The sequence below is a fragment of the Nipponia nippon genome, unplaced genomic scaffold (genome assembly GCF_047370975.1).
Source record: "Nipponia nippon isolate SJK-2023a ecotype South Korea unplaced genomic scaffold, ASM4737097v1 scaffold_14, whole genome shotgun sequence".
Lineage (NCBI taxonomy): Eukaryota > Metazoa > Chordata > Aves > Pelecaniformes > Threskiornithidae > Nipponia > Nipponia nippon.
Window position 1 is genome coordinate 14,214,662 of NW_028262330.1, and position 24,644 is coordinate 14,239,305.

At 41.9% G+C, this 24,644-nt stretch overlaps 1 protein-coding gene across 1 annotated transcript; it reads left to right on the forward strand.

Moving 5' to 3' along the window:
• The first annotated feature begins 777 nt into the window (after positions 1-777).
• LOC104014113 (myosin-1B) lies at positions 778-20,789 on the forward strand. Its single transcript, XM_087751345.1, has 38 exons — positions 778-981; positions 1,077-1,220; positions 1,550-1,706; positions 2,298-2,325; positions 2,424-2,541; positions 2,625-2,717; positions 2,831-2,894; positions 2,977-3,075; positions 3,180-3,283; positions 3,365-3,503; positions 5,303-5,421; positions 5,516-5,665; positions 6,276-6,446; positions 7,117-7,426; positions 8,055-8,128; positions 8,427-8,514; positions 8,601-8,718; positions 9,491-9,614; positions 9,691-9,827; positions 10,551-10,806; positions 12,381-12,623; positions 12,730-12,906; positions 12,993-13,138; positions 13,226-13,316; positions 13,399-13,788; positions 14,442-14,568; positions 15,468-15,586; positions 15,905-16,101; positions 16,521-16,704; positions 16,791-16,956; positions 17,129-17,253; positions 17,459-17,767; positions 17,868-18,071; positions 18,993-19,118; positions 19,214-19,384; positions 19,471-19,575; positions 19,847-19,942; positions 20,636-20,789. The coding sequence occupies exons 1-38, from the start codon at positions 778-780 to the stop codon at positions 20,786-20,788; spliced, it is 5,826 nt and encodes a 1,941-aa protein (XP_087607471.1). The 3' UTR covers position 20,789.
• Positions 20,790-24,644: the final 3,855 nt, after the last annotated feature.

The following is a 24,644-nucleotide window of genomic DNA, read 5'->3' on the forward strand; positions in this document are numbered from 1 at the left end:
GGCTAAAAAAGATAAATTTGGAACAGTATTCATTTTGGAACAATATACCTACATTCCAGCTTCACGATCACATGAAATTTTTCAGTCAAGACAGTTGTTTGGCAACAATAAGCAGGGTTCCTGATATTTTTTTTTTAAATAGTAGTGAATGAATGCAAGATTACTCGGTTTCTGTTATGAAGATCAAAGCGGAGAATATCAGCTTTGTTTGTTAGCAGATGGATCTGTGGAATAATTGAAATATTTGACAACTTGAGCTATTTTATCCCAAAGGAATGTCTTTAATGAGAGGTGCTAATATTATTAGTTCTCCGCGTATCCAGTGTACTGTGCCTCTTCCACTCTTTTATAGTAAACAAATCTTATAGTCTGAAAGGTGCTAAACAAAAAAGACATGAGAGGGTTTTCACAATTCCAAAATTGGGAATATCTAGTAAGTGCAGTGATTGGAACCTTGGAAAGGATCTGTTTATCCTGTTAATTCAACAAATGAATAAAAAAAAAAAAAACACAACACAGAAATGGTTCCTCTGTAAATGCAGTCATCCAGTAGGCCTAGAGATATGACTACATAAAACAGAAATAAAGGAAAAAAAATTATAGAACAGAGCTCTGAATTAGCAGGAAAACAGAAGAGTCAATTCAATCAGTTGCTACATACAGCAGAGAACGATCTAATTGACTATGCTGTAGGAATGTGTCTTCCATCATGCGCTATTGTAATGTATTTTCTACCCTCATAGATACTTGCTGCATTACCCCTAGTAAACTGCAGCGATGTCATCAGACTCTGAGATGGCCATCTTTGGGGAGGCAGCTCCCTACCTCCGAAAGTCAGAAAAGGAGAGAATTGAGGCCCAGAACAAGCCTTTTGATGCCAAGACTTCAGTCTTTGTGGTACACGCAAAGGAATCCTATGTGAAAAGCACAATCCAGAGCAAAGAAGGAGGAAAGGTCACTGTCAAGACTGAAGGTGGAGAAGTGAGTAAAAAACAAAATTCAAGGCTTGACAATACAACTTAATCCTGCTGTGGACATTTAGATGGCAAATATGTATCTTTCTTTTTTTTTGGCAGACTCTTACCGTGAAGGATGATCAAATCTTCTCCATGAACCCTCCCAAGTATGATAAAATCGAGGACATGGCCATGATGACACACCTCCATGAACCCGCTGTGCTGTACAACCTCAAAGAGCGTTATGCAGCCTGGATGATCTATGTAAGTACCAGCAGAAGGAGACGATTCCTGCTTTTGAGGAGTTGAAGACACCTTTCAAGCTCTCTGAAGAGCCTCGTGACTTCTTTCCTCATTTTCTATTTCCTCTTTCTTTCTTACATGTGTTTTCCTCTTGCTGTCTACATCTTCTCCTTCTTCCTTCCCGCTTTTACCTTTCCTTGTCGTATGCTATATCTCACCCATTCTCTGATAGGTTCCTCCACTTTATTTTCTCTCACTACCCTGGTGTCCCCCGAACATCATTCACCTCTGCCTTATCTGCAGCTCTCCTCAGCTCTCCAAAATCAGCACCCTGTCCCCCTTCCTTACAGACTTACTCGGGTCTCTTCTGCGTCACTGTCAACCCCTACAAGTGGCTGCCGGTGTACAACCCGGAGGTGGTGTTGGCCTACCGAGGCAAGAAGCGCCAGGAGGCCCCTCCACACATCTTCTCCATCTCTGACAACGCCTATCAGTTCATGCTGACGGGTGAGTGCTTGACCCTCCTCACAGCAATCTAAACCAAAAAGCCCTGCTGATCTCAGTGGAGCATGTGACAAGCCAGCTGAAACACCACGGAGCTGTATGACTGAGAGCTTGATGGAGTTACGCAGGAATTCATTTCAAGTGAAACTGCCCCAGAAGCATGCATGGACTCAGCACGGTGCTTTATTTGCACTCTATTGTACGAAATTCTACAGTCTCGCACTACAGCAATACTCCTTGAGTTTGCTACTCTTTTCCACTGATGGGACAGAAAAAATTATTATTCCACCTAATCCTCTGCTTTGAAGACAGATAGGCAGTTTGATTAGATTTCTTGATGAGAACTGTGTGAAGGGCAAGTGGGTGCGCAGCTTGTGTGCAGACCATGTGCCTCTGACAGCTCTATGCATCTGGTTTGGCTTGTACTTTCCACTGTTGGGACCTGGAAGGGAATCGGGTAGTCTTGGACTACTTGGACTACTGCTCTTGGACTTGGGAGAAGCCCCAACGTCCATTTACAGCTTTACTTCTCATTCAGCTTAGCGTTACTCCGGACAACTGCTAACACTACCTTTCATTCTGCCCCTTTCACAGATCGCGAGAACCAGTCGATCCTCATCACGTATGTACACTCCCTGCTCGGGTCCCTGCGGGGCTGCCCGGTGCCAGGGGACCTCCTGCCTGACCACACGCTCTCTGCCTCTCTCTTTGGTTTGACAGCGGAGAATCCGGTGCAGGGAAGACTGTGAACACAAAGCGTGTCATCCAGTACTTTGCAACAATTGCAGCGAGTGGGGAGAAGAAGAAGGAAGAGCAGCAGCCGGCAGGCAAAATGCAGGTGAGCTCTTAGGGGTAGGTAGGAATGTGCAGCTGTCTCATTTGTTTATGAGCTGTATCGTGACAATAAGATTTCCATCTTAGGGGACACTTGAGGATCAAATCATCAGTGCCAACCCACTGCTGGAGGCCTTTGGTAATGCCAAGACGGTGAGGAACGACAACTCCTCACGCTTTGTAAGTTGTTGCCTGGGACGAAATTACTTTTTTCCTGTCAGCACACTGACTCGAATAGTCCTGCAGTCAGGATTGGTAAAATAGATCTCGATTAACTTTTCCGTTTCTTTCAGGGTAAATTCATCAGAATCCACTTTGGTGCCACGGGAAAACTGGCTTCTGCTGACATTGAAACATGTAAGTGGCCCTCCTGGCCTGATCCCTTTCGCTCCAGACTTCCTCAGTGCTTGTGCTAATTGTGTCCCACCATCCTTGCCAGATCTGCTGGAGAAGTCCAGAGTCACTTTCCAGCTCAAGGCAGAAAGAAGCTACCACATATTTTATCAGATCATGTCCAACAAGAAGCCAGAGCTGATTGGTAGGAAAGATCACTAACTTCTCCAGACAAAGGTCGCAAACAACACTTAATTCCTTTACGTGCCAATTGCATTTGATCTGTATGCGTTTCGTCCTTCTTTTCAGAGATGTTACTGATCACCACCAACCCGTATGACTATCAGTATGTGAGTCAAGGTGAGATCACAGTTCCCAGCATTAACGACCAGGAAGAGCTGATGGCCACGGACGTAAGTAACGCACAGAAGTTTCCTTAGGCAGACTCTGACCTTTAACAGGCATGGTGCTTACTCTAATGCTTCTTTTGTTAGAGTGCCATTGACATCCTGGGCTTCACTCCTGAGGAGAAGACAGCCATTTACAAGCTGACAGGGGCTGTCATGCACTACGGGAACCTGAAGTTCAAGCAGAAGCAGCGTGAGGAGCAGGCAGAGCCAGACGGCACAGAAGGTACCAGCACGATATATGCCGGAGCACAGTGTATACCGGAACGCTCGCTAATACAGGCGGTAATCCCGGCTCAGAACCATTGACTCAGCCTGCGCCTTTCCCCAGGTGCTAGTGTTGTAGAATAGAAGCGTGTCCTAACCAGAGGACTTTTTGCTGGAAGAACACAACTCAGTGGAAGGGGCAGGTTATTTGGAACCATGCCAAGCATAAGGTCCAGTGAATCCTAAAGCACCCTTCCTTTGGCTGACACAGTAGGAGTCAGGCAGAAGAAAAGCAGCCTTTACTGCTATACTGAATGGCAGCTTCCCAGCCCTGGCCCACAGCTGGGAGCCACTCTGCTCACTGACTTCAGTTTATGTACCCAGGTAGCTGCTATCATTTACCATCATCTCCTAAGGGTATTGTTTCCAGGTGACAGGAAGCCAGACTCCTGAAGCTGCTCTGCTTCAAAGGCCGTATTCTGGAGACAACTCGCAATGGCTGAACGGAGAGCACTGCGCTACTTCAGTTTACGTGGGGGGTTAAAATGGAACATCAGTTAGTACTGCAGCTGTGGCTCATATGTTCTCCGTTTTTCTGTAGAGTCTCAGCATGTCTCCAGGACTTCTGTTTGAAAAATAGACATCTAAGATACGTTTCCCGCGTTTGCTTTGCCTAGAATTGTTCAAAGGTGCATTCCTTTGAATGTTCATGGAAGTATTTCTATGAAACCAGAGTTATTTGCATATATCATAAACATGTTCTCTTAAGGGTTTTTTTTTACTTGAGTTGTTTTTGTGTGTGTGTGGTTTCGGGGTTTTTTAGGAAAGTTAAGACATAAATGAAGATGACTGCAAGGAATACAACAGCAATGAAGCTGATAACGATGAACTGTAATAGCAGAATTAGCTACAAGTAATATCTGTAATCATTGCATGAATATAACCAAAGAAAAGAGTTATAGAAGAGTATAATAGAATTAGATGACTATTTAATTATTAAAAATAATTCTACAAAAGTGAAATAAAATGTGAGTTCCAATTTTGTTCTTGTTTCATACCTTACTCTCTCTAGTGATAAATGTACATTAAATACTTAATTGTAAATAACACTTACAATAGAAGTAGCTCAAAATTAGCATCTGTATATATATACGTTCTATAATGAGGCTTGGTCTTCTCACATTAAAGGACTCTTTAAATAGTACTGGTGCCCACTCTCATCTTCGCTGTGAGAAGAGACAGGCAGCAAAATGGAAAGTGATGATAGAGTATATCCAGTCCTCTAAATCTTGTACTTAGAAGTCTAGATTCAGAGAAAATGGGATCTGGAAAAGACCTACGTGTGTGATATTTATCCTTAGGGAGAATGTGGTCCCACTATGAAAGTTGTATGAGATATCTTATTCATACTTTTGGCATAATACTTCACTAATCTATCTCTCTCTCTAATGACAGTGGAGTTTCACTGACTACGGTTTTCAGTACAGTGTATTTCAATATCAACCAGTTTCCTTTTCTTTCACAGTTCAGAAATTGTGACGTGTTAGACCTGCCATTTTCATGGCCCTTTGCCCTTTTTTCTGTCTAGTCATTTGTTTCAAAATTTGCATGTTCATTATAAGGCATTTGGAAGAATCTTTACATTTACAAATCATCTAAATTAAGTGGGAAAAATATCAGTAAATCCACACAACTTACAGTATTTTAAAGTATGTGACTTAAAGTATATGTGGCTTCTGCAGAAATGATTCTGAATTGCTACAAGATATGTCTGCTGGAGAGCCAATATTTGATCCTGCTGTATGCTTGTTTCCTTAGTTGCTGACAAGGCTGCCTACCTGATGGGTCTGAACTCAGCAGATCTGCTCAAGGCCCTCTGCTACCCCCGAGTCAAGGTTGGGAATGAATATGTGACCAAAGGTCAAACTGTGCAGCAGGTAAGAAACAAGTGATGATAGAAAAGAAATGACATGAATTAAAAAATTTGATCTTCCTGTTTTGCCCTGGATGGTGACTTTTATTTTTCTTCAGGTATACAATTCAGTGGGTGCCCTGGCAAAGGCTGTCTTTGAGAAGATGTTCCTGTGGATGGTTGTTCGCATCAACCAACAGCTGGATACAAAGCAGCCCAGACAGTACTTCATCGGTGTCCTGGACATTGCTGGCTTTGAGATCTTTGATGTAAGAGCAGGATCTTCATACAAGTTTCCTGGAAGGGGCATTAAGAAACTGGAATAGTTTGGGGTTTGTTTTTTTTTAAATTATGGAATATTTTTGTTTATTGGATAATCCTCACGTTCCTGTAGGAATGGCACTCTTCTGGTTCTCACAGTATGTATTATCCCACAAGGGCTGGAGGTTTTTATAGATGTCTGTTGTTGCAAGCAGAAGTGAAAATTGCATTGAAAACTGATATGAAAATGTTGAACAACTGATGGGTAATAGCAGAGGCAGATTTTTGAGGAAGTTAAAATATGCCATCTTGAAGGAAGATTTTGTTAATGCTGAAGCCAGATTCCCTCTGAATGCTTGGGAATAGACTGATAGTGTAGACAAATTCAAGTAGATGAAAAGCTGGACTTGGACTAAGCTCCTCAACTCTTTTCAGAGCTCAGAAATAAGTTGACACAGTGCCAGGGCCTGAAAGGGTAGATATATTAGAGAATGGAATATGCCAGTCACTTGTCCAATCATGGAGACCTTAATGGGTTGAAAATATAACCTATTGGAAGATGGAAAGCGTTCCTGGAACTGAACTTCACAAGTCAGTAAATTTGTTTGCATTCTGCAGTTCAACAGCCTGGAGCAGCTGTGCATCAACTTCACCAATGAGAAACTGCAACAGTTCTTCAACCACCACATGTTCGTGCTGGAGCAGGAGGAGTACAAGAAGGAGGGAATTGAATGGGAGTTCATTGACTTTGGGATGGACCTGGCTGCCTGCATTGAGCTGATTGAGAAGGTTCTTGGGCCCTACACTTAATATTTTTCCAGATGTAAAACATAAAAGGAATCTTCTATGCTCAAATTAGACCACTCTGATGTGTGGCAATCATACTGAATGCAGCACATAAAGTGATTTTTTTCTAGGCTCCGAGCATTTCATATACATTTTCACTTGTCTGTTACTTCACTGCCTGTGGGATTCTGTTGCATAGTACTTATGATTTACATGGGGCAAAAATTTCAGTCCTAGTCACTGTTCTGGAGTTTATACTCAAATGCGTGTATTTTTTTAATGCATGCTGAGTGAGTAAATACACTCTTTTAATATGTTTTAAGAAATTTCCAATCTTGTTTCAAAGAAAAAACATTTAGGAAGTGTAAACTTTTCCTTACATCTGAATGATACTAATTTCATTCATTTTGCTTTCCATCTTCAACTAACATGCACATAGTGAATTTCTACATGCTAGATCTTTATTACATTGCAACCCTGAAACTTATGGGTGAGCTTGTTCTCATATAACTGACGGCATATCCACTAACAAAATGCCCTTTCTTGAAAAACATAAGATTACACATTCTGAGGAAGGTTTTTTGCATAATTTTTATCTTCCATTCCTCTCCCATATACATTGTCTCTATTTCTTTCTACACTTTCTTTCTTTATGTGTTGCTATTTCTTCCAGCCCATGGGCATTTTCTCCATCCTGGAAGAGGAGTGCATGTTCCCCAAGGCAACTGACACCTCTTTCAAGAACAAGCTCTATGACCAGCATCTGGGCAAGTCCAACAACTTCCAGAAGCCTAAACCTGGAAAAGGCAAGGCTGAGGCACACTTCTCCCTGGTGCACTATGCTGGCACGGTGGACTACAACATCACTGGCTGGCTTGAGAAGAATAAGGATCCCTTGAATGAAACTGTTGTGGGACTGTACCAGAAATCATCCCTGAAGACACTGGCCTTACTCTTTGCCTCTGTTGGTGGGGCAGAATCAGGTGATTTCTTTGCAATCAGTTCTACTATAATTTACAGAAAAGAAATTTTGCAATAGTATTTGCTTTTCAAGAATTGAAAACCCAAAGCCTCATCTACTTTTTGGAACTCAGTCACTCAGATTAATAAAAGATGTTACATTTCCATAGAGACCTTAATAGATCTGTAGGTTGTAAGACCAAACAGCTGTACTACAACATTAACACAGGCTAGCTGACAAACCAGATTTCTGCAGCCTAGGCCATTCCCAAATACTTCGGGGAATACAATCATATGTATCAACATGCTGCTAAATTTATTCATACCCTTAGATGTAGAGGTACATAAAGACTGCATTTGATATATTCACTAGTGATTTATCTAATTTGTTAAATATCTTACTATGCAAAAAGTTACATTTTATTTCCTTTTTGCGTTTTCTTAACTTCAGCTTGGAGTCATTAGATTTCATTCTGCTATCATCTGAAAAAGTCAAGTGTCCCATTGTAACTTTAAACACTGTATGCATTTGCAAATTTTGATCATATTATTATATTTTCTATTTTTTTAAGATGAACATACAAAATTCTTCAGATTCTAACTGCATGCTTTTGTTGTTCGTTTGTTTTTTTAAAAAATGTTTTTGTTTAGAGAGTAGTGGTGGTGGCAAGAAGGGCGGCAAGAAGAAGGGTTCTTCTTTCCAGACCGTCTCAGCTCTTTTCCGGGTACTGTAGAATAATCATTATAAATTTTACCGCATTGTGAAAAAAACATAGAAAATTCAGTTCAGAAAAACTTTAGATTGATCTAATGTACAAAATCTTTGTGTTCAGAAAGGATAAAGGCACGTACTTCTTAATAAAGGATTCTCACTGAATCCTTGGAAGTATTCTTTCAGAACTACCCAAAAGTTCTTTAAAAAAAAATACTGATCATGGTTTTGTTGCAGTGTTTTCACTCCATCTAATATTGAGATTGTGTAAGTGACATTTTTAAACCCAAGTCTTTGCTCTTGCTCTTCAGGAAAATTTAAACAAGCTGATGAGCAATCTGCGAAGCACACATCCCCATTTTGTGCGATGCCTTATTCCTAATGAAACAAAAACACCTGGTAAGTTGTAAAAGTTCAAAGATGTGATAAATCTGTTCTTCTCTGTGCAGTACAATGAAGTACCAATTCATTATGTCATTTATTAGGTGCCATGGAACATGAGCTGGTGCTGCATCAGCTGCGGTGTAACGGCGTGCTGGAAGGGATTAGAATTTGCAGGAAAGGATTCCCCAGCAGAATACTCTATGCAGACTTTAAACAGAGGTCAGATTCCATGTCATCCACCCTCCACCATATTCACCAATGCTGAATAACTTGCATTTCCTAATTGTTTTAACTACTATGGGAGTTATGGCAGGGGTTCATTGTACCTACCTTTAGGCATAAAAAAGTCAATTGTCTAAGTTAGTCATCCAGTTTCTTTCTATAGCTAACTAGAAGAACAGGCATTTTCAAAGGGCAATTACTTATTCCCATCCTTGATTCATATTCTGGTATGAGATAAAGCATTTTTTAATTAACTATCCAGAAATGAAGTTGACTAGCTTAGACTTAGTTAACTCCTGGGTAGCAAAGATGACTTGCAGCCACCAGCACAGAAATATGAATAAACTACAAGATATTCTAGACTAACTTGCTTCTTGTTCTATATCAGCTGGAAAATACTCAGACAGTATGTACTGCCACTATTTTGGACAAAGAATTACTTCTCTCCACATATTTTGTTCTTGCACACAAAGTTCTCATTTGGAGATAAGGCATTAGATAAAAGGGCATGTGAAATATGTCAGCAGTTACCCATGGAAATCAGTATCCATTTTGTGTCAAGAATTTCTGGACTAAGAAAAGTGCAAGGTTTTTCCTAAAAACATATTTACCCATGAAAATGTGATTTCTAAGCTATGGAACAGAGTTCAGACTTACACAACTGTCTTCCACTCTTGATCCACCTTCAGAGAATCTTAACAATGGCATCCGTTGGTTTGATTGAGATTTCAGAAATCTGACCTCCTTCATATTCTACTTCCTCCCATAGGTACAAGGTGCTTAATGCAAGTGCCATCCCAGAGGGACAGTTCATTGACAGCAAGAAGGCTTCTGAGAAGCTCCTTGGATCCATCGATGTGGACCACACCCAGTACAAATTTGGTCACACCAAGGTACAAATGCTGCTTGGCTGATGTACTGTGCTTGCAATACCTGACAATTATGTACTGCAACATTGTATTTCTCAAGGTGTTCTTCAAAGCTGGGCTGCTGGGACTCCTGGAGGAGATGAGAGATGACAAGCTGGCACAGCTCATCACCCGCACACAAGCCATGTGCAGGGGTTACTTGATGAGAGTGGAGTTCAAAAAAATGATGGAGAGGAGGTAGATACTTACACTTATTTGGCCTGCTGGGCCAATCCTCATCAGATACCAATGACATGAATAAAACTGAAAATAAGCTGCTTCTTGCCAAATTTCATTTATTTCTCATTAATTCAGTTTACCAATATGGATGGTTTTGGGAGTATACCCTAGCAGTAGATGAAGCTGTATATTCCCAATTTAGGAAAAAAATTGTCGTGTTTAACTTTTATCACCCTTTGTACTAATTTTTGCTAAATTTAGTAAATGGCTACATTATATGTATGTCCAGAAGCCAGCTATCTAGTCTAAGCTAATTATTTTAGGTCACCATTATAATAAAAGGTGAGAAACACATACTTCTAGCACAAGACAAGTATCCTCTTCCCTTGGATAACTTTCATGAAAGGGACCAAGTCAGCTTCTGGAGGTGTTCCTTTTCTTTGGCCATGAAAGTAAGCCAAACATCTGGACTTCAAAACTGTCCATACAGGTTGACAACCTACATCACATTAGGAAGTTCCCTTCAGAGATATATATTTTTAATATACATTAAATATACTAAAAATTAATAATAAATATATATTTAATAATATATAATAAATATTTTATCTACAGAGATATATAGAACTATAACTATAAAGTATTATATGTAGAACTTCATGTTATATATATATCAATATATACAATTAAATATGTATTATAAATTTAAAAATACACAATATGTTTTTTATTACCTTTCAGAGAGTCCATCTTCTGTATCCAGTACAATGTTCGTGCATTCATGAATGTCAAGCACTGGCCCTGGATGAAGCTGTTCTTCAAGATCAAGCCCTTGCTGAAGAGTGCAGAATCTGAGAAGGAGATGGCCAACATGAAGGAAGAGTTTGAGAAAACCAAGGAAGAGCTTGCAAAGTCTGAGGCAAAGAGGAAGGAGCTGGAGGAGAAAATGGTTTCTTTGCTGCAGGAGAAAAATGATTTGCAGCTCCAAGTGCAGGCTGTGAGTATTGCTAATGTTCTTGGCTTGTAATGTCCAGTGTAAAATGATCCTAAATGTCTCAGTAACAGACACATTATCCCAAAACAGTATTTATTTTCAAAAAATACACGCATTTTATAAAATAGGAGGGAAAACCACATAGAAAAGCTAAGCTGAAATCTACAAATATTAATAAATTTGCAATGAATTATTGCAGCTGGTTCCTAACACTTTTAAATCAGGAGAGAAGTAATCAATTTCTAGTTAGTAAATACTACAGTTTACAGTATGACATTTTAAATCATACATGACAACTTACAGCAGCAATTATCATGTCTTTATAAAACTTTATATACTATATTATTTTGATATGTTATCATCTGATCAATGAAGGTTGTCTGGAGGGCCTATTAACACCTTTTATTTGGAGAATCACAAATGAATTCAGGTGCAGTAGGAGGAGCTGAGAGTGTCAGGCATTTCTCTAGCATTTATGGTCCCTGTCTCCTCAGGAAAAACAGTGATGAAAGTGGAGTCCTCCCCTTTTTCCCTGGAAGTAAAAAGGTAGCAACAACCATCCCCTTAAAACTGTCTTTACCTGCAAGGATTAGGATTCAGCTGACCCCATTTTGATGTCTACAGTCTAAGTCTACATCTGAGCTAGTAGCCTCAGGTTCTCTTCATCTTCAGCAATAAGAAATTCATCCTTTTAGAGTACGATACAACTAATCCAAAAATATAAATTTTTTTGGTTGAATGGACTGTATCTCGATATCATGGCAGATATCTAAGTCTACATTAGACAAACCCCAACCTAGATATCTTGCTGAGCTGTAAAGAGTCTTCTGCCTAGATGGTATCATTGTTCTTTACTAGAACAAAGCAGAAAAGAAAAAGCAGTATGCAGAAAATAAAGATTACTTCTTACTAACTTTCATCTTAGAATGCATGTAAATTCAGGTAATTGATACTGCCCTGGTAAACACCACTCTCCCTTCCAAACTGTTCTTCTTGACCACAAGGGCTCGAAACATGCTTGATTCAACTAGTGCCTTTGAATGATTAATGTTAATGATCTTAACATAAAATTTTACCAAAACTAAAAATTAAATTCATGCTCAGTAAATCTTTTGGGGAGAGTTGTAACAAGATTTTCTCAGCTGAATGTTGGAGTTTTTAGCATTTAGGTTTTAAACACCGGACACTAAACAATCTGCCTACATGGTGCTATTCAGTAGAACCCTATGCCAGTTTCCAGTCCAGTCAAATGCAACCCAAGTAAAACAACAAAAAGATACAAGGGAGATACTGTCATATCTGATTTCAGGCTCTGTCTTCCAAATAATGTTGGAGTTGCATCAGCAGTTAAAGAGTTTAAAAAAAAAATGCTAAGAGCCTTTATTTATAGTGTGATAATATATCCCTTTATTTTCTGGGCTGGAGACAGTCCAAAACAAATAGATACTCTTATAATAATGAGTTTTAACTACAAAGGACATTGTAAAGCTGCTTTGAAAATAAGAATTCCTTGTTTGACAATCAGTAAGAAAAAATAATTACTTGAAAACTATTTTATTTAAACGAATCATGTGTAGGAAGCTGATGGTTTGGCTGATGCTGAGGAAAGATGTGACCAGCTCATCAAAACCAAAATCCAGCTGGAAGCCAAAATTAAGGAGCTGACAGAGAGAGCAGAAGATGAAGAAGAGATGAATGCTGAGCTGACAGCCAAGAAGAGGAAACTGGAGGACGAATGTTCAGAGCTGAAGAAAGATATTGACGACCTTGAGTTAACGCTGGCCAAGGTTGAGAAAGAAAAACATGCCACCGAAAACAAGGTAATGAGGCAGAACCTGTCAGTCACAGTCCAGAAAAGAGCACTGCGCTGTTAGAGGACTTGTGTATCTACTTCCTTTATTTACACATGCTGCCTTCTTCTCAAAGGTGAAAAACCTCACAGAGGAGATGGCAGCCCTGGACGAGACCATTGCCAAGCTGACCAAAGAGAAGAAAGCCCTCCAAGAGGCCCATCAGCAGACACTGGACGACCTGCAGGCAGAAGAGGACAAAGTCAATACTCTGACCAAAGCCAAGACTAAGCTGGAGCAGCAAGTGGACGATGTAAGCACACAGGCATAGAGCAAGAATAAGTCCAGGTACGGAGTTCGACCTGGCTGGCAGAGCACTGATGGTCTTGTTCTTTGTAGCTGGAAGGGTCCCTGGAGCAAGAGAAGAAACTGCGCATGGACCTTGAGAGAGCTAAGAGGAAACTCGAAGGAGACCTGAAGCTGAACCAGGAATCCATAATGGATCTGGAAAATGATAAGCAGCAGCTGGATGAGAAACTGAAGAAGTAAGTGTGGCTGTGGGGCACCTGAGTGCTGGGCTGGTGCACTTGTCTCCTTCCTTTGAGCTCTAACACGGTTTGCTTTGCCCAAAGGAAAGACTTTGAAATCAGCCAGATCCAGAGCAAAATCGAGGATGAGCAAGCCCTGGGCATGCAACTACAGAAGAAGATCAAGGAGCTGCAGGCAAGTTCCTTCTCTTCTGCCCTTCAGAAAGACATCAGGTAGGAGGAGGGCACGGGTGTGAAGGGTTCCTAATGTTTCCCAGGCTCGCATTGAGGAACTGGAGGAGGAAATTGAGGCTGAACGTGCCTCTCGGGCAAAAGCAGAGAAGCATCGGGCTGACCTCTCGCGGGAGCTAGAGGAGATCAGCGAGCGCCTGGAAGAAGCAGGAGGGGCTACTGCGGCTCAGATCGATATGAACAAGAAGCGTGAGGCAGAATTTCAGAAGATGCGCCGTGACCTCGAAGAGGCCACGCTGCAGCACGAAGCCACGGCTGCTGCCCTGCGGAAGAAGCACGCGGACAGCACAGCTGAGCTTGGGGAGCAGATCGACAACCTGCAACGAGTGAAGCAGAAGCTGGAGAAGGAGAAGAGTGAGCTGAAGATGGAGATTGACGACTTGGCCAGTAACATGGAGTCTGTCTCCAAAGCCAAGGTACTGAAATATTTCTTTGTAGTAATTCAAACATAATCAAGTATTTATATTTTAACATGGGAATTTAAGTTAGTCATACTTTAAAGTAAATAGTTGCACTTTATAGCTTGAATTTGAGTTTATATATTTCAGTATTAGTATAATAATATTTTTGTATTGTATCCTTTGGGTGAGAGCTAAAAAACCTCACCTGAAGCACCTAGCCTAAGGAACTATAGAGTCTCATTGCTTGATTCAGAATGTTATGATAGTGAAATGAAAGACACTGACCTTATCATTTTTTTACTTTCTTCTAAAATAAAAATTACTCCTACCCTACCCTTTCCTTTTTATTCTTATTTTTCCTTTCCTCCCTTAAATACTTCAATGACATAATCTCTAAGAGCCAAACAGAAATTTAAAATAATTCCTCATGTTACAGTGTCCCATCATCCTTTTTATCTATTGTAAAAATGGAGTGTACATTTAACAAATTATACAAATGTTGGAATTAGAGATGCAAATTTCATAGAAAGATATATTAGTTAACTGAGACAGTTTGACTTTACTTCTAAATCATTGGCTTCTTTTTTTGCCCTTCGTAAGACTTCAGATTCTCTGTAATTATGTATTGAACTACCAATCATCTTTCATTCCATTCTTCATGCAAATAGGCAAATCTGGAGAAGATGTGTCGCTGCCTAGAAGATCAACTCAGTGAGATTAAGACAAAGGAGGAGGAACAACAGCGCACAATTAATGACATTAGTGCTCAGAGAGCTCGGCTACAAACAGAATCTGGTGAGACATTTATGGTTTTTAAGAGAACACTGTATATGACTTTAAAAAAAAAGGCTTTAAGAAAAAGGTCAAAAACAACTGGGGGTCTTGATGGAAACTAAATTGAACATGAAACAGAAATGTGCTCTTGTGGCAAAGGCGGCCAACAAAATCGTGAGCTGCATTAGGAGAAGTGTTACCAGCAGGTTAACATAGGGTGTTCCTTCCCGCTACTCAGAACAGGTGAGGCCACACTTGGAGTGCTGTATCCCATGCTAGGCTCCCCAGTACCAGAGAGATACAGACATCCTGGAGCAGGACCAATAACATGTTTAAGGGACTGGAACACCCAGTCACTGGAACAACCTACCCAGGTGTGTGGTAGAGTCCCCATTACTGGAGGTTTTCAAGACATGACTGGCCAGGATGCTAGATAATCTCATCTAGGCTCCCTTTCCCATGAAAGGTTGCACCAGGTGACCTTTCAAGGTCCCTTCCAACCTAGACTGTTCTATGGTTCTATGACTGGAGCTTCAAAGAAGAATTAATCCATCTCATAACATAGACTTCATCCTCCTGCTTCCCAGGAGACATTCAGGAGAGGACAGAGATATACTTGAGTACATACAACATATAGTACTCATTCTGTAAGCTCGAGGCTTGAAGTGACCACTGGACTGAGTGCAAACATACAGTAAGACTACTCAGATATTGGACAAGGGGGCATGATGTATCTCATTTCTAGCCTCTAAGATAAATACTTTGGCATACTAAGAGTTATAGATAGATATTGGTGATTAAGATTCCATGAAAGAAATAAAATTGTTTAACTCAATATATTTTTTATGCACACTTAATTATCAAGGTTAACACTTTTAAGTAAGTCATAAAAAGTCCTTTACTCATCTGAACTCTCCCAGGTGAATATTCACGCCAGGTGGAAGAGAAGGATGCTCTGATCTCACAGCTGTCAAGAGGCAAGCAGGCATTTACCCAACAGATTGAGGAACTCAAGAGGCACCTAGAGGAAGAGATAAAGGTGAGAAGGCTTTCCATAGTCCAACTTATCCATTGGATTCCTCCTGTCTAGGAGGAACTTCAGATACATATGAAATTACAGAATCAGCAGATGAGAGGGAGAAAAAAAATACTTCGGTAATGCAATGCAAGTCTTCCCATATCAGCTTTGCTCCCTCTTCCCAACAGTCTATTCACTAATTCTTTTGCAAATTCCCATCTCTTCCTTTCTCACTCGGTAGCTTGCCATCATTCTCACAGCAGAATAATCCAGTGTCCATCAACTTGGGGATTTCCCAGGATACTTCCATCCATTGTTGCACTACTATTTTTCACCCAGGCCAAGAACGCCCTGGCCCACGCCTTGCAGTCAGCACGCCACGACTGTGACTTGCTCCGGGAACAATATGAGGAGGAGCAGGAAGCCAAGGGGGAGCTGCAGCGTGCCCTGTCCAAGGCCAACAGCGAAGTGGCCCAGTGGAGAACCAAATATGAGACGGACGCTATTCAGCGCACGGAGGAGCTGGAGGAGGCCAAGTACGTGGGGAATGCGGGGAAGGCTGGCAGAGACTAAGAATGGAAATTGGAGGAGGCCGCTGTGATATTGTCAGGAAGAAGTCGGTGTTCTGCTTTGGGGTGGGGTGCCAGGAAGAGAGAAAATATAACCGAGAGCAGGTATGCATTGGGGAAAAGCAGAAGCAGCAAAGCTCTTCAGACGAAGAATAGCAGAGAGCTGCTAGTGTGAATAGCAGAGTGAATAGCAGACAGTGAACTGTTGTAGCCCAGGACTGAGACATAGAAATACAGTGGCTGGCTGGGAGAGATCCTGCTCCTCTGTGTAAATGGGGATTACGCACTACCAAGTGGCTAAGTGCGCTCCTGTGAAAAACGTACTGGCTGCACACCGCAGGCTCCCATTTGCTTCCTCACCTGGACCCGTGCTTTTCACCTTGCAGGAAGAAGCTGGCACAGCGCCTGCAGGATGCAGAGGAACACGTTGAAGCCATCAATGCCAAATGTGCCTCCCTGGAAAAGACAAAGCAGAGGCTGCAGAACGAAGTGGAGGACCTGATGATTGACGTGGAGCGATCGAATGCTGCCTGCGCAGCTCTGGATAAGAAGCAGAAGAACTTTGACAAGGTCTTTTGGGCTCCAGACCTGGGGCTCCTGGGCAGAGCATCCCCTCCTCATTGCCACATCCATACTCACGCCCCGTTTCTCTTCAGATCCTGGCAGAATGGAAGCAGAAGTATGAGGAAACACAGACTGAGCTGGAAGCTTCCCAGAAGGAGGCTCGCACTCTCAGCACGGAGCTGTTTAAGATGAAGAATGCCTATGAGGAGTCCTTGGACCACCTGGAAACGCTGAAGCGTGAGAACAAGAACTTGCAGCGTAAGTCCCTGGCCCTCTGCTCCTGGCAGGGCTTTCTCACTATGCACCACTACCCACCGCTCCACATGGGTCTGTGCCTGCAGGTCTGCAAAGCTGCCTTTTACGTTGGTGTGGCAGGGCCCTTCCCATTCTGCTCTGTGCCTGACCATGCCCTTGGTCTTTGTTCCCACAGAGGAGATTTCTGACCTCACGGAGCAGATTGCTGAGGGAGGAAAGGCGATTCATGAGCTGGAGAAAGTCAAGAAGCAGATGGAGCAGGAGAAATCTGAACTCCAAGCCTCTCTAGAGGAAGCTGAGGTACACAGAATTATTTATTGCTCTCTTACACCACTTGGATCTCTCTCTCATTATTCAGTGTTGTGATGTCATTCTCACACACAACAAGAAAACAGTGTTTGTATTAAAGTGTAGAGATATTATCTAAACATGGCACTCCTTTTTATTCAGAGCTTCAGGTTCAACACTTGTCACATAAAAAGTATTCTAATTTATTCTTGTCCAGGCCTCCCTGGAACACGAAGAGGGGAAGATCCTGCGCCTCCAGCTTGAGCTCAACCAGGTGAAGTCTGAGATTGACAGGAAGATAGCAGAGAAAGATGAGGAGATCGACCAGATGAAGAGAAACCACCTCAGAATTGTGGAGTCGATGCAGAGCACCCTGGATGCTGAGATCAGGAGCAGGAATGAAGCCCTGCGGCTGAAGAAGAAGATGGAGGGAGACCTGAATGAAATGGAGATCCAGCTGAGCCATGCCAACCGCGTGGCTGCAGAGGCACAAAAGAACCTGAGAAACACACAGGGAGTGCTCAAGGTCCATTAAACTAAAGTTGCTACAGAGAAATATCTTAGCTGATATTTTTAGTGCCAAACAGCTTTGAATCTGCTTATAATTTTTTTCAATGGCTCTACAGGATACCCAGCTACACTTGGACGATGCTCTAAGGACACAGGAGGACCTGAAGGAGCAGGTGGCCATGGTGGAGCGCAGAGCAAACCTGCTGCAGGCTGAAATTGAGGAGCTACGGGCAGCACTAGAACAAACAGAGAGGTGTAGAAAGGTGGCTGAGCAGGAACTGATGGATACAAGTGAGCGAGTGCAGCTGCTCCATACCCAGGTGAGGTCACTTGGTGAGAAATGGCACTCTTGGTAAGTAGGACAATGCTTGTATGCTTAATTCCAGTTACCATTGCAGGCTCGACTTCAAAGACAAGAGTTTTCTTGTCTGAAGTAATCATCATGATACTAAAAGCGATCTTTGCTGAAATAGTGTGTACAATGGCTGTGTTCCCAGCTTGCATTCAATGAAACCGATGCTTCTTCTCATGCATCTTAACATAATCTCCAGAGGAAAGATACTTAGTTACAGGGATCAGATTTTTCAGTCACACATGCCAAATGGTCTGCCATGTGAGTAGTCAGGCACTGAAACTCTGAGACAACAGCAACATTCATTCTTTGCTCAGTTGGAATGTAGCACTATGAAATCCTCATATTCCTTCAAAATGTGCTTGTCCACTCTAGCAAAAAAGTGGAGATGAACTCCTGATGTAGCCCAGGTCAAGTAGACTTTGACAAGAGCTACATGTCATAACAGTTATCCAGCAGTTAAGTGCTGAAATCTATAGAAAGTGTTTGGTTTCAAATGCTGAAAAGATTCTGGAAGGAATCCATCCTATCCAGATTACAAATTTTTCTCTTTTCAGTTGATGAGAGTGGATTACTCTTCCCTAATTATGTTGAAGAGAAAGCATTTCACTCACTTCCCTCACTCTATTTTTTTTCCATTTTTTTCCTGTGCCAGCCTGTGTGGATGAGATGTGGCACAGATTATATTTCTAAGTACTCTTTTTCAAATTAATAAAATTAATTGTTGTAGAAAAAACAAAGCATTGTTCCCCAGTGATAAGAAATTTTACAGAAAAATCTGTGGTATTGATTTTTCACATAATTATGTCTGAAATGATGTCAAATCCTGTAACGTTCTTGATTTGAAAAAATGAGCTAACAAAAAGAAACCTCTGATGCTTCTCAACAGAACACCAGCTTGATCAACACCAAGAAGAAGCTGGAAACAGACATTGCCCAAATTCAAAGTGAAATGGAGGATACGATCCAGGAAGCCCGCAATGCTGAAGAGAAGGCCAAGAAGGCCATCACAGATGTGAGTTGGAAGCTTCTTCCATTACTGATGGTGGGTGTATTCTCCCCCAAAATGTCTGCAGCCCCAAAATGGCTTTGACCCTTTGCTCTCATCAGGCAGCCATGATGGCAGAAGAGCTGAAGAAGGAGCAGGACACCAGCGCCCACCTGGAGAGGATGAAGAAGAACCTGGACCAGACCGTGAAGGACCTGCAGCACCGTCTGGATGAGGCTGAGCAGTTGGCACTGAAGGGAGGCAAGAAGCAAATCCAGAAGCTGGAAGCAAGAGTGCGTAGGGCTGCTATTTGTGCATGAGTGAACATGTCACATAAGCAGCCAGCAGAGAAGCTCCAAAGATGGGCTTTTCATTGCAGGTGCGGGAGCTGGAAGGGGAGGTTGATGCTGAGCAGAAGCGCAGCGCTGAAGCCGTGAAGGGTGTGCGCAAGTACGAGAGGAGGGTGAAGGAACTGACCTACCAGGTAAGGCAGGAGGCCTCCTTGGGCTGACACACCCTTCTTGCAGGAAACCAAAATGTAACCGTTAGGGATTTCTTTCTGTCCTGAGTCACACAGTTAAAAGCGAGAAGACTGAGAGCATCAGAAGAAATTATCTTTCTGGTCTTGTTAGGAATATCCAGCTTATCATCACCTCTGTCTTACTGGACAGCAATGGTCTATAATCTGTTTCATATAGAGGGCACTTAAAGAGGAGGGGCAAAGAGGTGCTTCTATTTCTTGTCCTTCTCTTTAGTCTGAAGAAGACAGGAAGAACGTTCTCAGGCTCCAGGACCTGGTGGACAAGCTTCAAATGAAAGTGAAATCGTACAAGAGACAAGCTGAGGAGGCTGTAAGTATTACTGTGTGCAGAGTCAGTCTCCATCCAGGTGGAGGTGGAATTCTGTGTTCATGTTTTCCTCTGCGTAGCTATGTTCGAACCCTTAACTTTTTTTCTCACTGTGCACTCAGGAATGCACAGCTGAACAGTTGTTCTGTCTGAACAGCTCAGGGGTCTAGAGGGATGTCGAATACATTTTTTGTGAGCATTATTGCATCACTGGGAAAAGCAGTGAAGGTTCAGGTCAACATTGTGGGAGTAGACAGCCACACAGGCTTAACTTCTACAAGAAACCCCCACATCTGCTTTCTTTCACTTTCTTTATTTCATATTTCTGCCTAGGAGAAAAAAAAATTACCTTCAAAAATTGTAATACATAATTTTATAGCAGTAAATAAATTGAAAATGATTTAATGGAAGTAACTGTAATTATATATAATCAATCAAAAATTACAAAGTGCATTAGCAATTCATATCCAGAGAGGATTCCTGGTATAGCTTATTAACCATCTAAACTTTTATCATTTAAGCTATTTCTTTGGATTCTCCCTAGAAGTATTAGAAAGAATTACATACTAACTCACAGTCTTCTTGGTTTTTTTTCATGATGTAAGGGCAAAATACCACAGCATGTCCAGTGTGGTGTTACAGTAGAAACATTATTAAACATTTTAAAACCTCTTTTATCTCTCTTCCTATCCCCAGGAGGAGCTGGCCAATGTCAATCTCACAAAGTTTCGCAAGATCCAGCACGAGCTGGAGGAAGCCGAGGAGCGGGCTGACATTGCAGAGTCGCAGATCAACAAGCTCCGAGCAAAGAGCCGTGAAATCGGCAAGAAGGCAGAAAGTGAAGAGTAAATGCCTCCAGTGGTGCGAAATGAAAGAGAATTGCACAAAATGTGAAATTCTATCGCTTTGTTTTTGTAATCACTGCTTAGTCCTTCATCAATCTCTAGATAATTAATGCCTAGATAATAAAAATTGTAGAGATTTTCCCATGGAAATAATGAGAAGTTTACTGTTGTATTTTAATCATTATCCTGAATTCTTATAAGGTTCACATTTTTCCTTACTTACTTAAATTCATTCCATTAAAAGTCTTGCTTCAGGTATTTTGAAAGTGTTTCAGCCACTGTTAAAGTGGTCTAATCAGATATCCTGCTTCTCACCACAGAATTTCATCTAAGACTTCCTTAAGGGAGAAAATCATTATTTCTTTGCAACAGAATGTAATTATCCCTTACAAATTCTGCTTTAGGAAAACAATAGATTTTAACTCAAAGGTTCTGCCCAAAGAATAAGAATGTATTGCTTCTTCCAGTAATCCAGTCTAATCATTGATTATTCTATTAAATCATGTGTCTTATTTCAAGAAGATCTTTTTTCAGGTTAAACTTCTTCAGTCCTTCAAGCCACTTTGAAACACAGGGGACATTTAAACCTAAAATGAGATCTACTTTTAACTTTGGTTCATGAAAGTGATGTGCAAACCAACATTCCAAGGGCAGCACAACCAGCTACCTCATATAGTCGTCCACTGTTTATATTCTGTTCCCCAAAGTCTGCTGAATCTTCTAAGCGGGTCAGGCAGCCACTTAGCTCCTATGTATTCCCCAGGATAATTCAGAGAACTTTGCCTAGGTTGGCCTCACTCAAAATGTGGGTTTTCATTCTTTGTAGGTATCAGGATACATCAGAGAATCCATGGTCACCTCTTTGAAAACAAGGTGAAATAGGTGCCACTTTCTCTGTCATAACCCAGTACTTAGAGCACTTGTCCTTCCGCAGTCTGAAGGAATTTTTTTTCTCAGGATTGTGTCATATTCCACCTGGAAATAAGATAATTGGAGAAGCCAAATCAACCATTCCTATTGAAAATGTCCTGCTATGTCTTCAGGAATAAAAAATAATTATCTACAATGAAAAATGTCAAAACATTCTCTGTAGGATAATAGAGAAAATACTCATCTGGGAAAAGGATGTCTGCATTCCATGGAGGATCAAGGAGCCAGTGAGTGCTGGGAGTTCTTCAAGAATGTTCTCTTGGAAGCACAAAATCAGTTTATCCCCTATAAAAGAAAGGGAAGTAAGCGGAGCAAGAGGCCCCCTTGGCTCAAACATGAGCTCCTGGGTCTGCTTAAAACCAAAAGGCATGCGTACCAGAGATGGAGAAGTGGAAGATTGTCCACTGAGAACTACAAGGGCATTGCCAGAGTGTGCAGAGATGCAGTTAGAAAGGCAAAAGCTCAACTTGAATTTAAACTGGCTAGAGACGTCAAAAATAACAAGAAAGGGTTCTTCCGGTATGTCAGTTGCAAGCAGAAACAGAAGGAAAACATAGGCCCACTGTTAAACACTAGAGGTGAATCAGTCACCAACAATGCTGAAAAGGCAGAGGTTCTCAACACTTTCTTCACCCCTGTCTTTACCAACACTGTTGGATCCCAGGAGTTGGGAATGAAAATCCAGGAGGATCCAAACATAGACCCACCATCAGTGAAGAAAGAGTTAGTATGTGAATTATTACAGGAGCTTGACCCCTACAAATCGATGGGCCCTGACACCATCCGCCCGAGGTGTTGGCTGATGTCATTGCGGGGCTACTCTCTATAATCTTCGAGAAGTTGTGGAGATTGGGGGATGTCCCAGAGGACTGGAGGAAGGCAAATGTTATCCCTATCTACAAGAAGGGCTCAAGGGAGGATCCGGGTAACTATAGGCCCATCAGTTTTACTTCAATCCCCAGGAAAGTTATGGAACGGATCCTCCTGGGGGCCATCACAAGTCAAATGAAGCATGCGATTGGGAAAAGCCAACACAGCTTCACCAGGGGCAGATCATGCCTGACAAATCTGGTGGCCTTCTATGATAAAGTGACCTGCTCGGTTGACATGGAGCAAGCAGTCAACGTTGTCTACTTGGACTTCTCCAAGGCTTCCCCACGGCCTCCTCCTGGAGAAATTGATGCATTATGGCCTAGACAAGTGGTCTGTGCAGTGGGTGACGAATTGGCTGATGGGCCGTACCCAAAGGGTGGTGGTAAATAGCTCTTTTTCAAACTGACAACCACAAGTGGGGTCCACCAGGGATCGATACTGGGCTCAACACTATTCAATATCTTCATAAGTGATCTGGATAATGGGATCAAATGTAGCCTGATGAATTTTGCAGATGACACCAAATTGAGTGGGGAAGTAGACACTCTGGAAGGGAGAGCCACCCTGCAGGAAGATCTGGACAGGCTGGAAGAGTGGGCTAACAAGAACCTTATGAAGTTTAACAAAGACAAGTGTAAGGTCTTGCACCTGGGAAAACATAGTCCAGGAGTGCAGCTCAGACTGGGATCCACCTGGCTGGAGAGCAGCTCCTTGGAAAGGGACCTGGGGGTCCTGGTGGACAGGAAGCTCAATATGAGTGAGCAGTGTGTGGCTGCAGCCAAGAAGGCCAATAGGAGGCTGGGTTGCATCAAAAAGGGCATCACCAGCAGAGATATTATCCCACTCTACTCAGTGCTTGTCAGGCCACACCTGGAATATTGTGTACAGTTCTGGTCCCCGCTATACAAAAAAGATGTGGACAGGCTGGAGGGGGTCCAGAGAAGGGCCACCAAGATGATCAAGGGTCTGGGCATCCTGCCACATGAGGATAGGCTGAGAGAGCTGGGCTTGTGCAGCCTTGAGAAAAGGAGGCTTATAGGTGATCTCATCACCATGTACCAATACTTAAAGGGGAGCTACAAAGAAGACGGAGACTCCCTTTTTACAAGGAGTCACATGGTGAGGACAAGGGGTAACGGGTACAAGTTACTCCCAGGGAGATTCCAATTGGACACGAGAGGTAAATTTTTCACTATGAGAACAATCAATCATTGGAATAATCTCCCCAGGGAAGTGGTTGACTCCACTATGCTGAACACATTTAAGACTCAGCTGGACATGGTGCTGGGCCATCTCATCTAGATTGTGCTAGAAAGGTTGGACCAGATGATCCTTGAGGTCCCTTCCAACCTGGTATTCTATGATTCTATGATTCTATGATTTGATAGACCCATCAGCACTACTGAATGCCTGGCAATTCAGTAGTGTTACATGGGCCTGTCCAACTCCTTTTTTGATTGGTATGATGAACCTCATGACTTGTCAGAGTTCCCAAGCACCAAGGAAATTCAATATTAACTTCATTTTGAGTTGGACCGGATCCTAAAACTTTCTTCTTCATCTCTCCCATCTTCTCAGATCTCATATCTTCTTCCTTTCATACCCCAGTGTTAACTGGACAATGAGACTGTGGTGCTATCCTCTGTGTTTTGAAAAAGTCGAAAGCAGAAGGCTATGATAAACAACACTGTAGTTGCTTTCCTCACAGTAGACTTCTGTTTATAGTTTCTTCATTTGGCTTCTTCTGAGTGATCTAGCCCACAACGCATCTGCCATTTGGCATTGAGACACCCTTGTCTCAGACCAATGTTACAGTCATTGTACTTCTCAGTGAACACAGGTTAGACTAAACAATATTGCAGGTCTCAGAACTGATCATCATTCTAAATGGTTTGCCAGTCATTCACAACCCTCCCATTTCCTCTTAAAAAAAATAAAGTTATTAAGCTTCCTAACTGTGGAGTGTTTAGGAAAAGATAGAATTATGACTGGTGTTCAGTCTGCCACAGTCACTTCTGATTATGTATTAGGTTACATAACCTTTAGTTGTTTTCCAC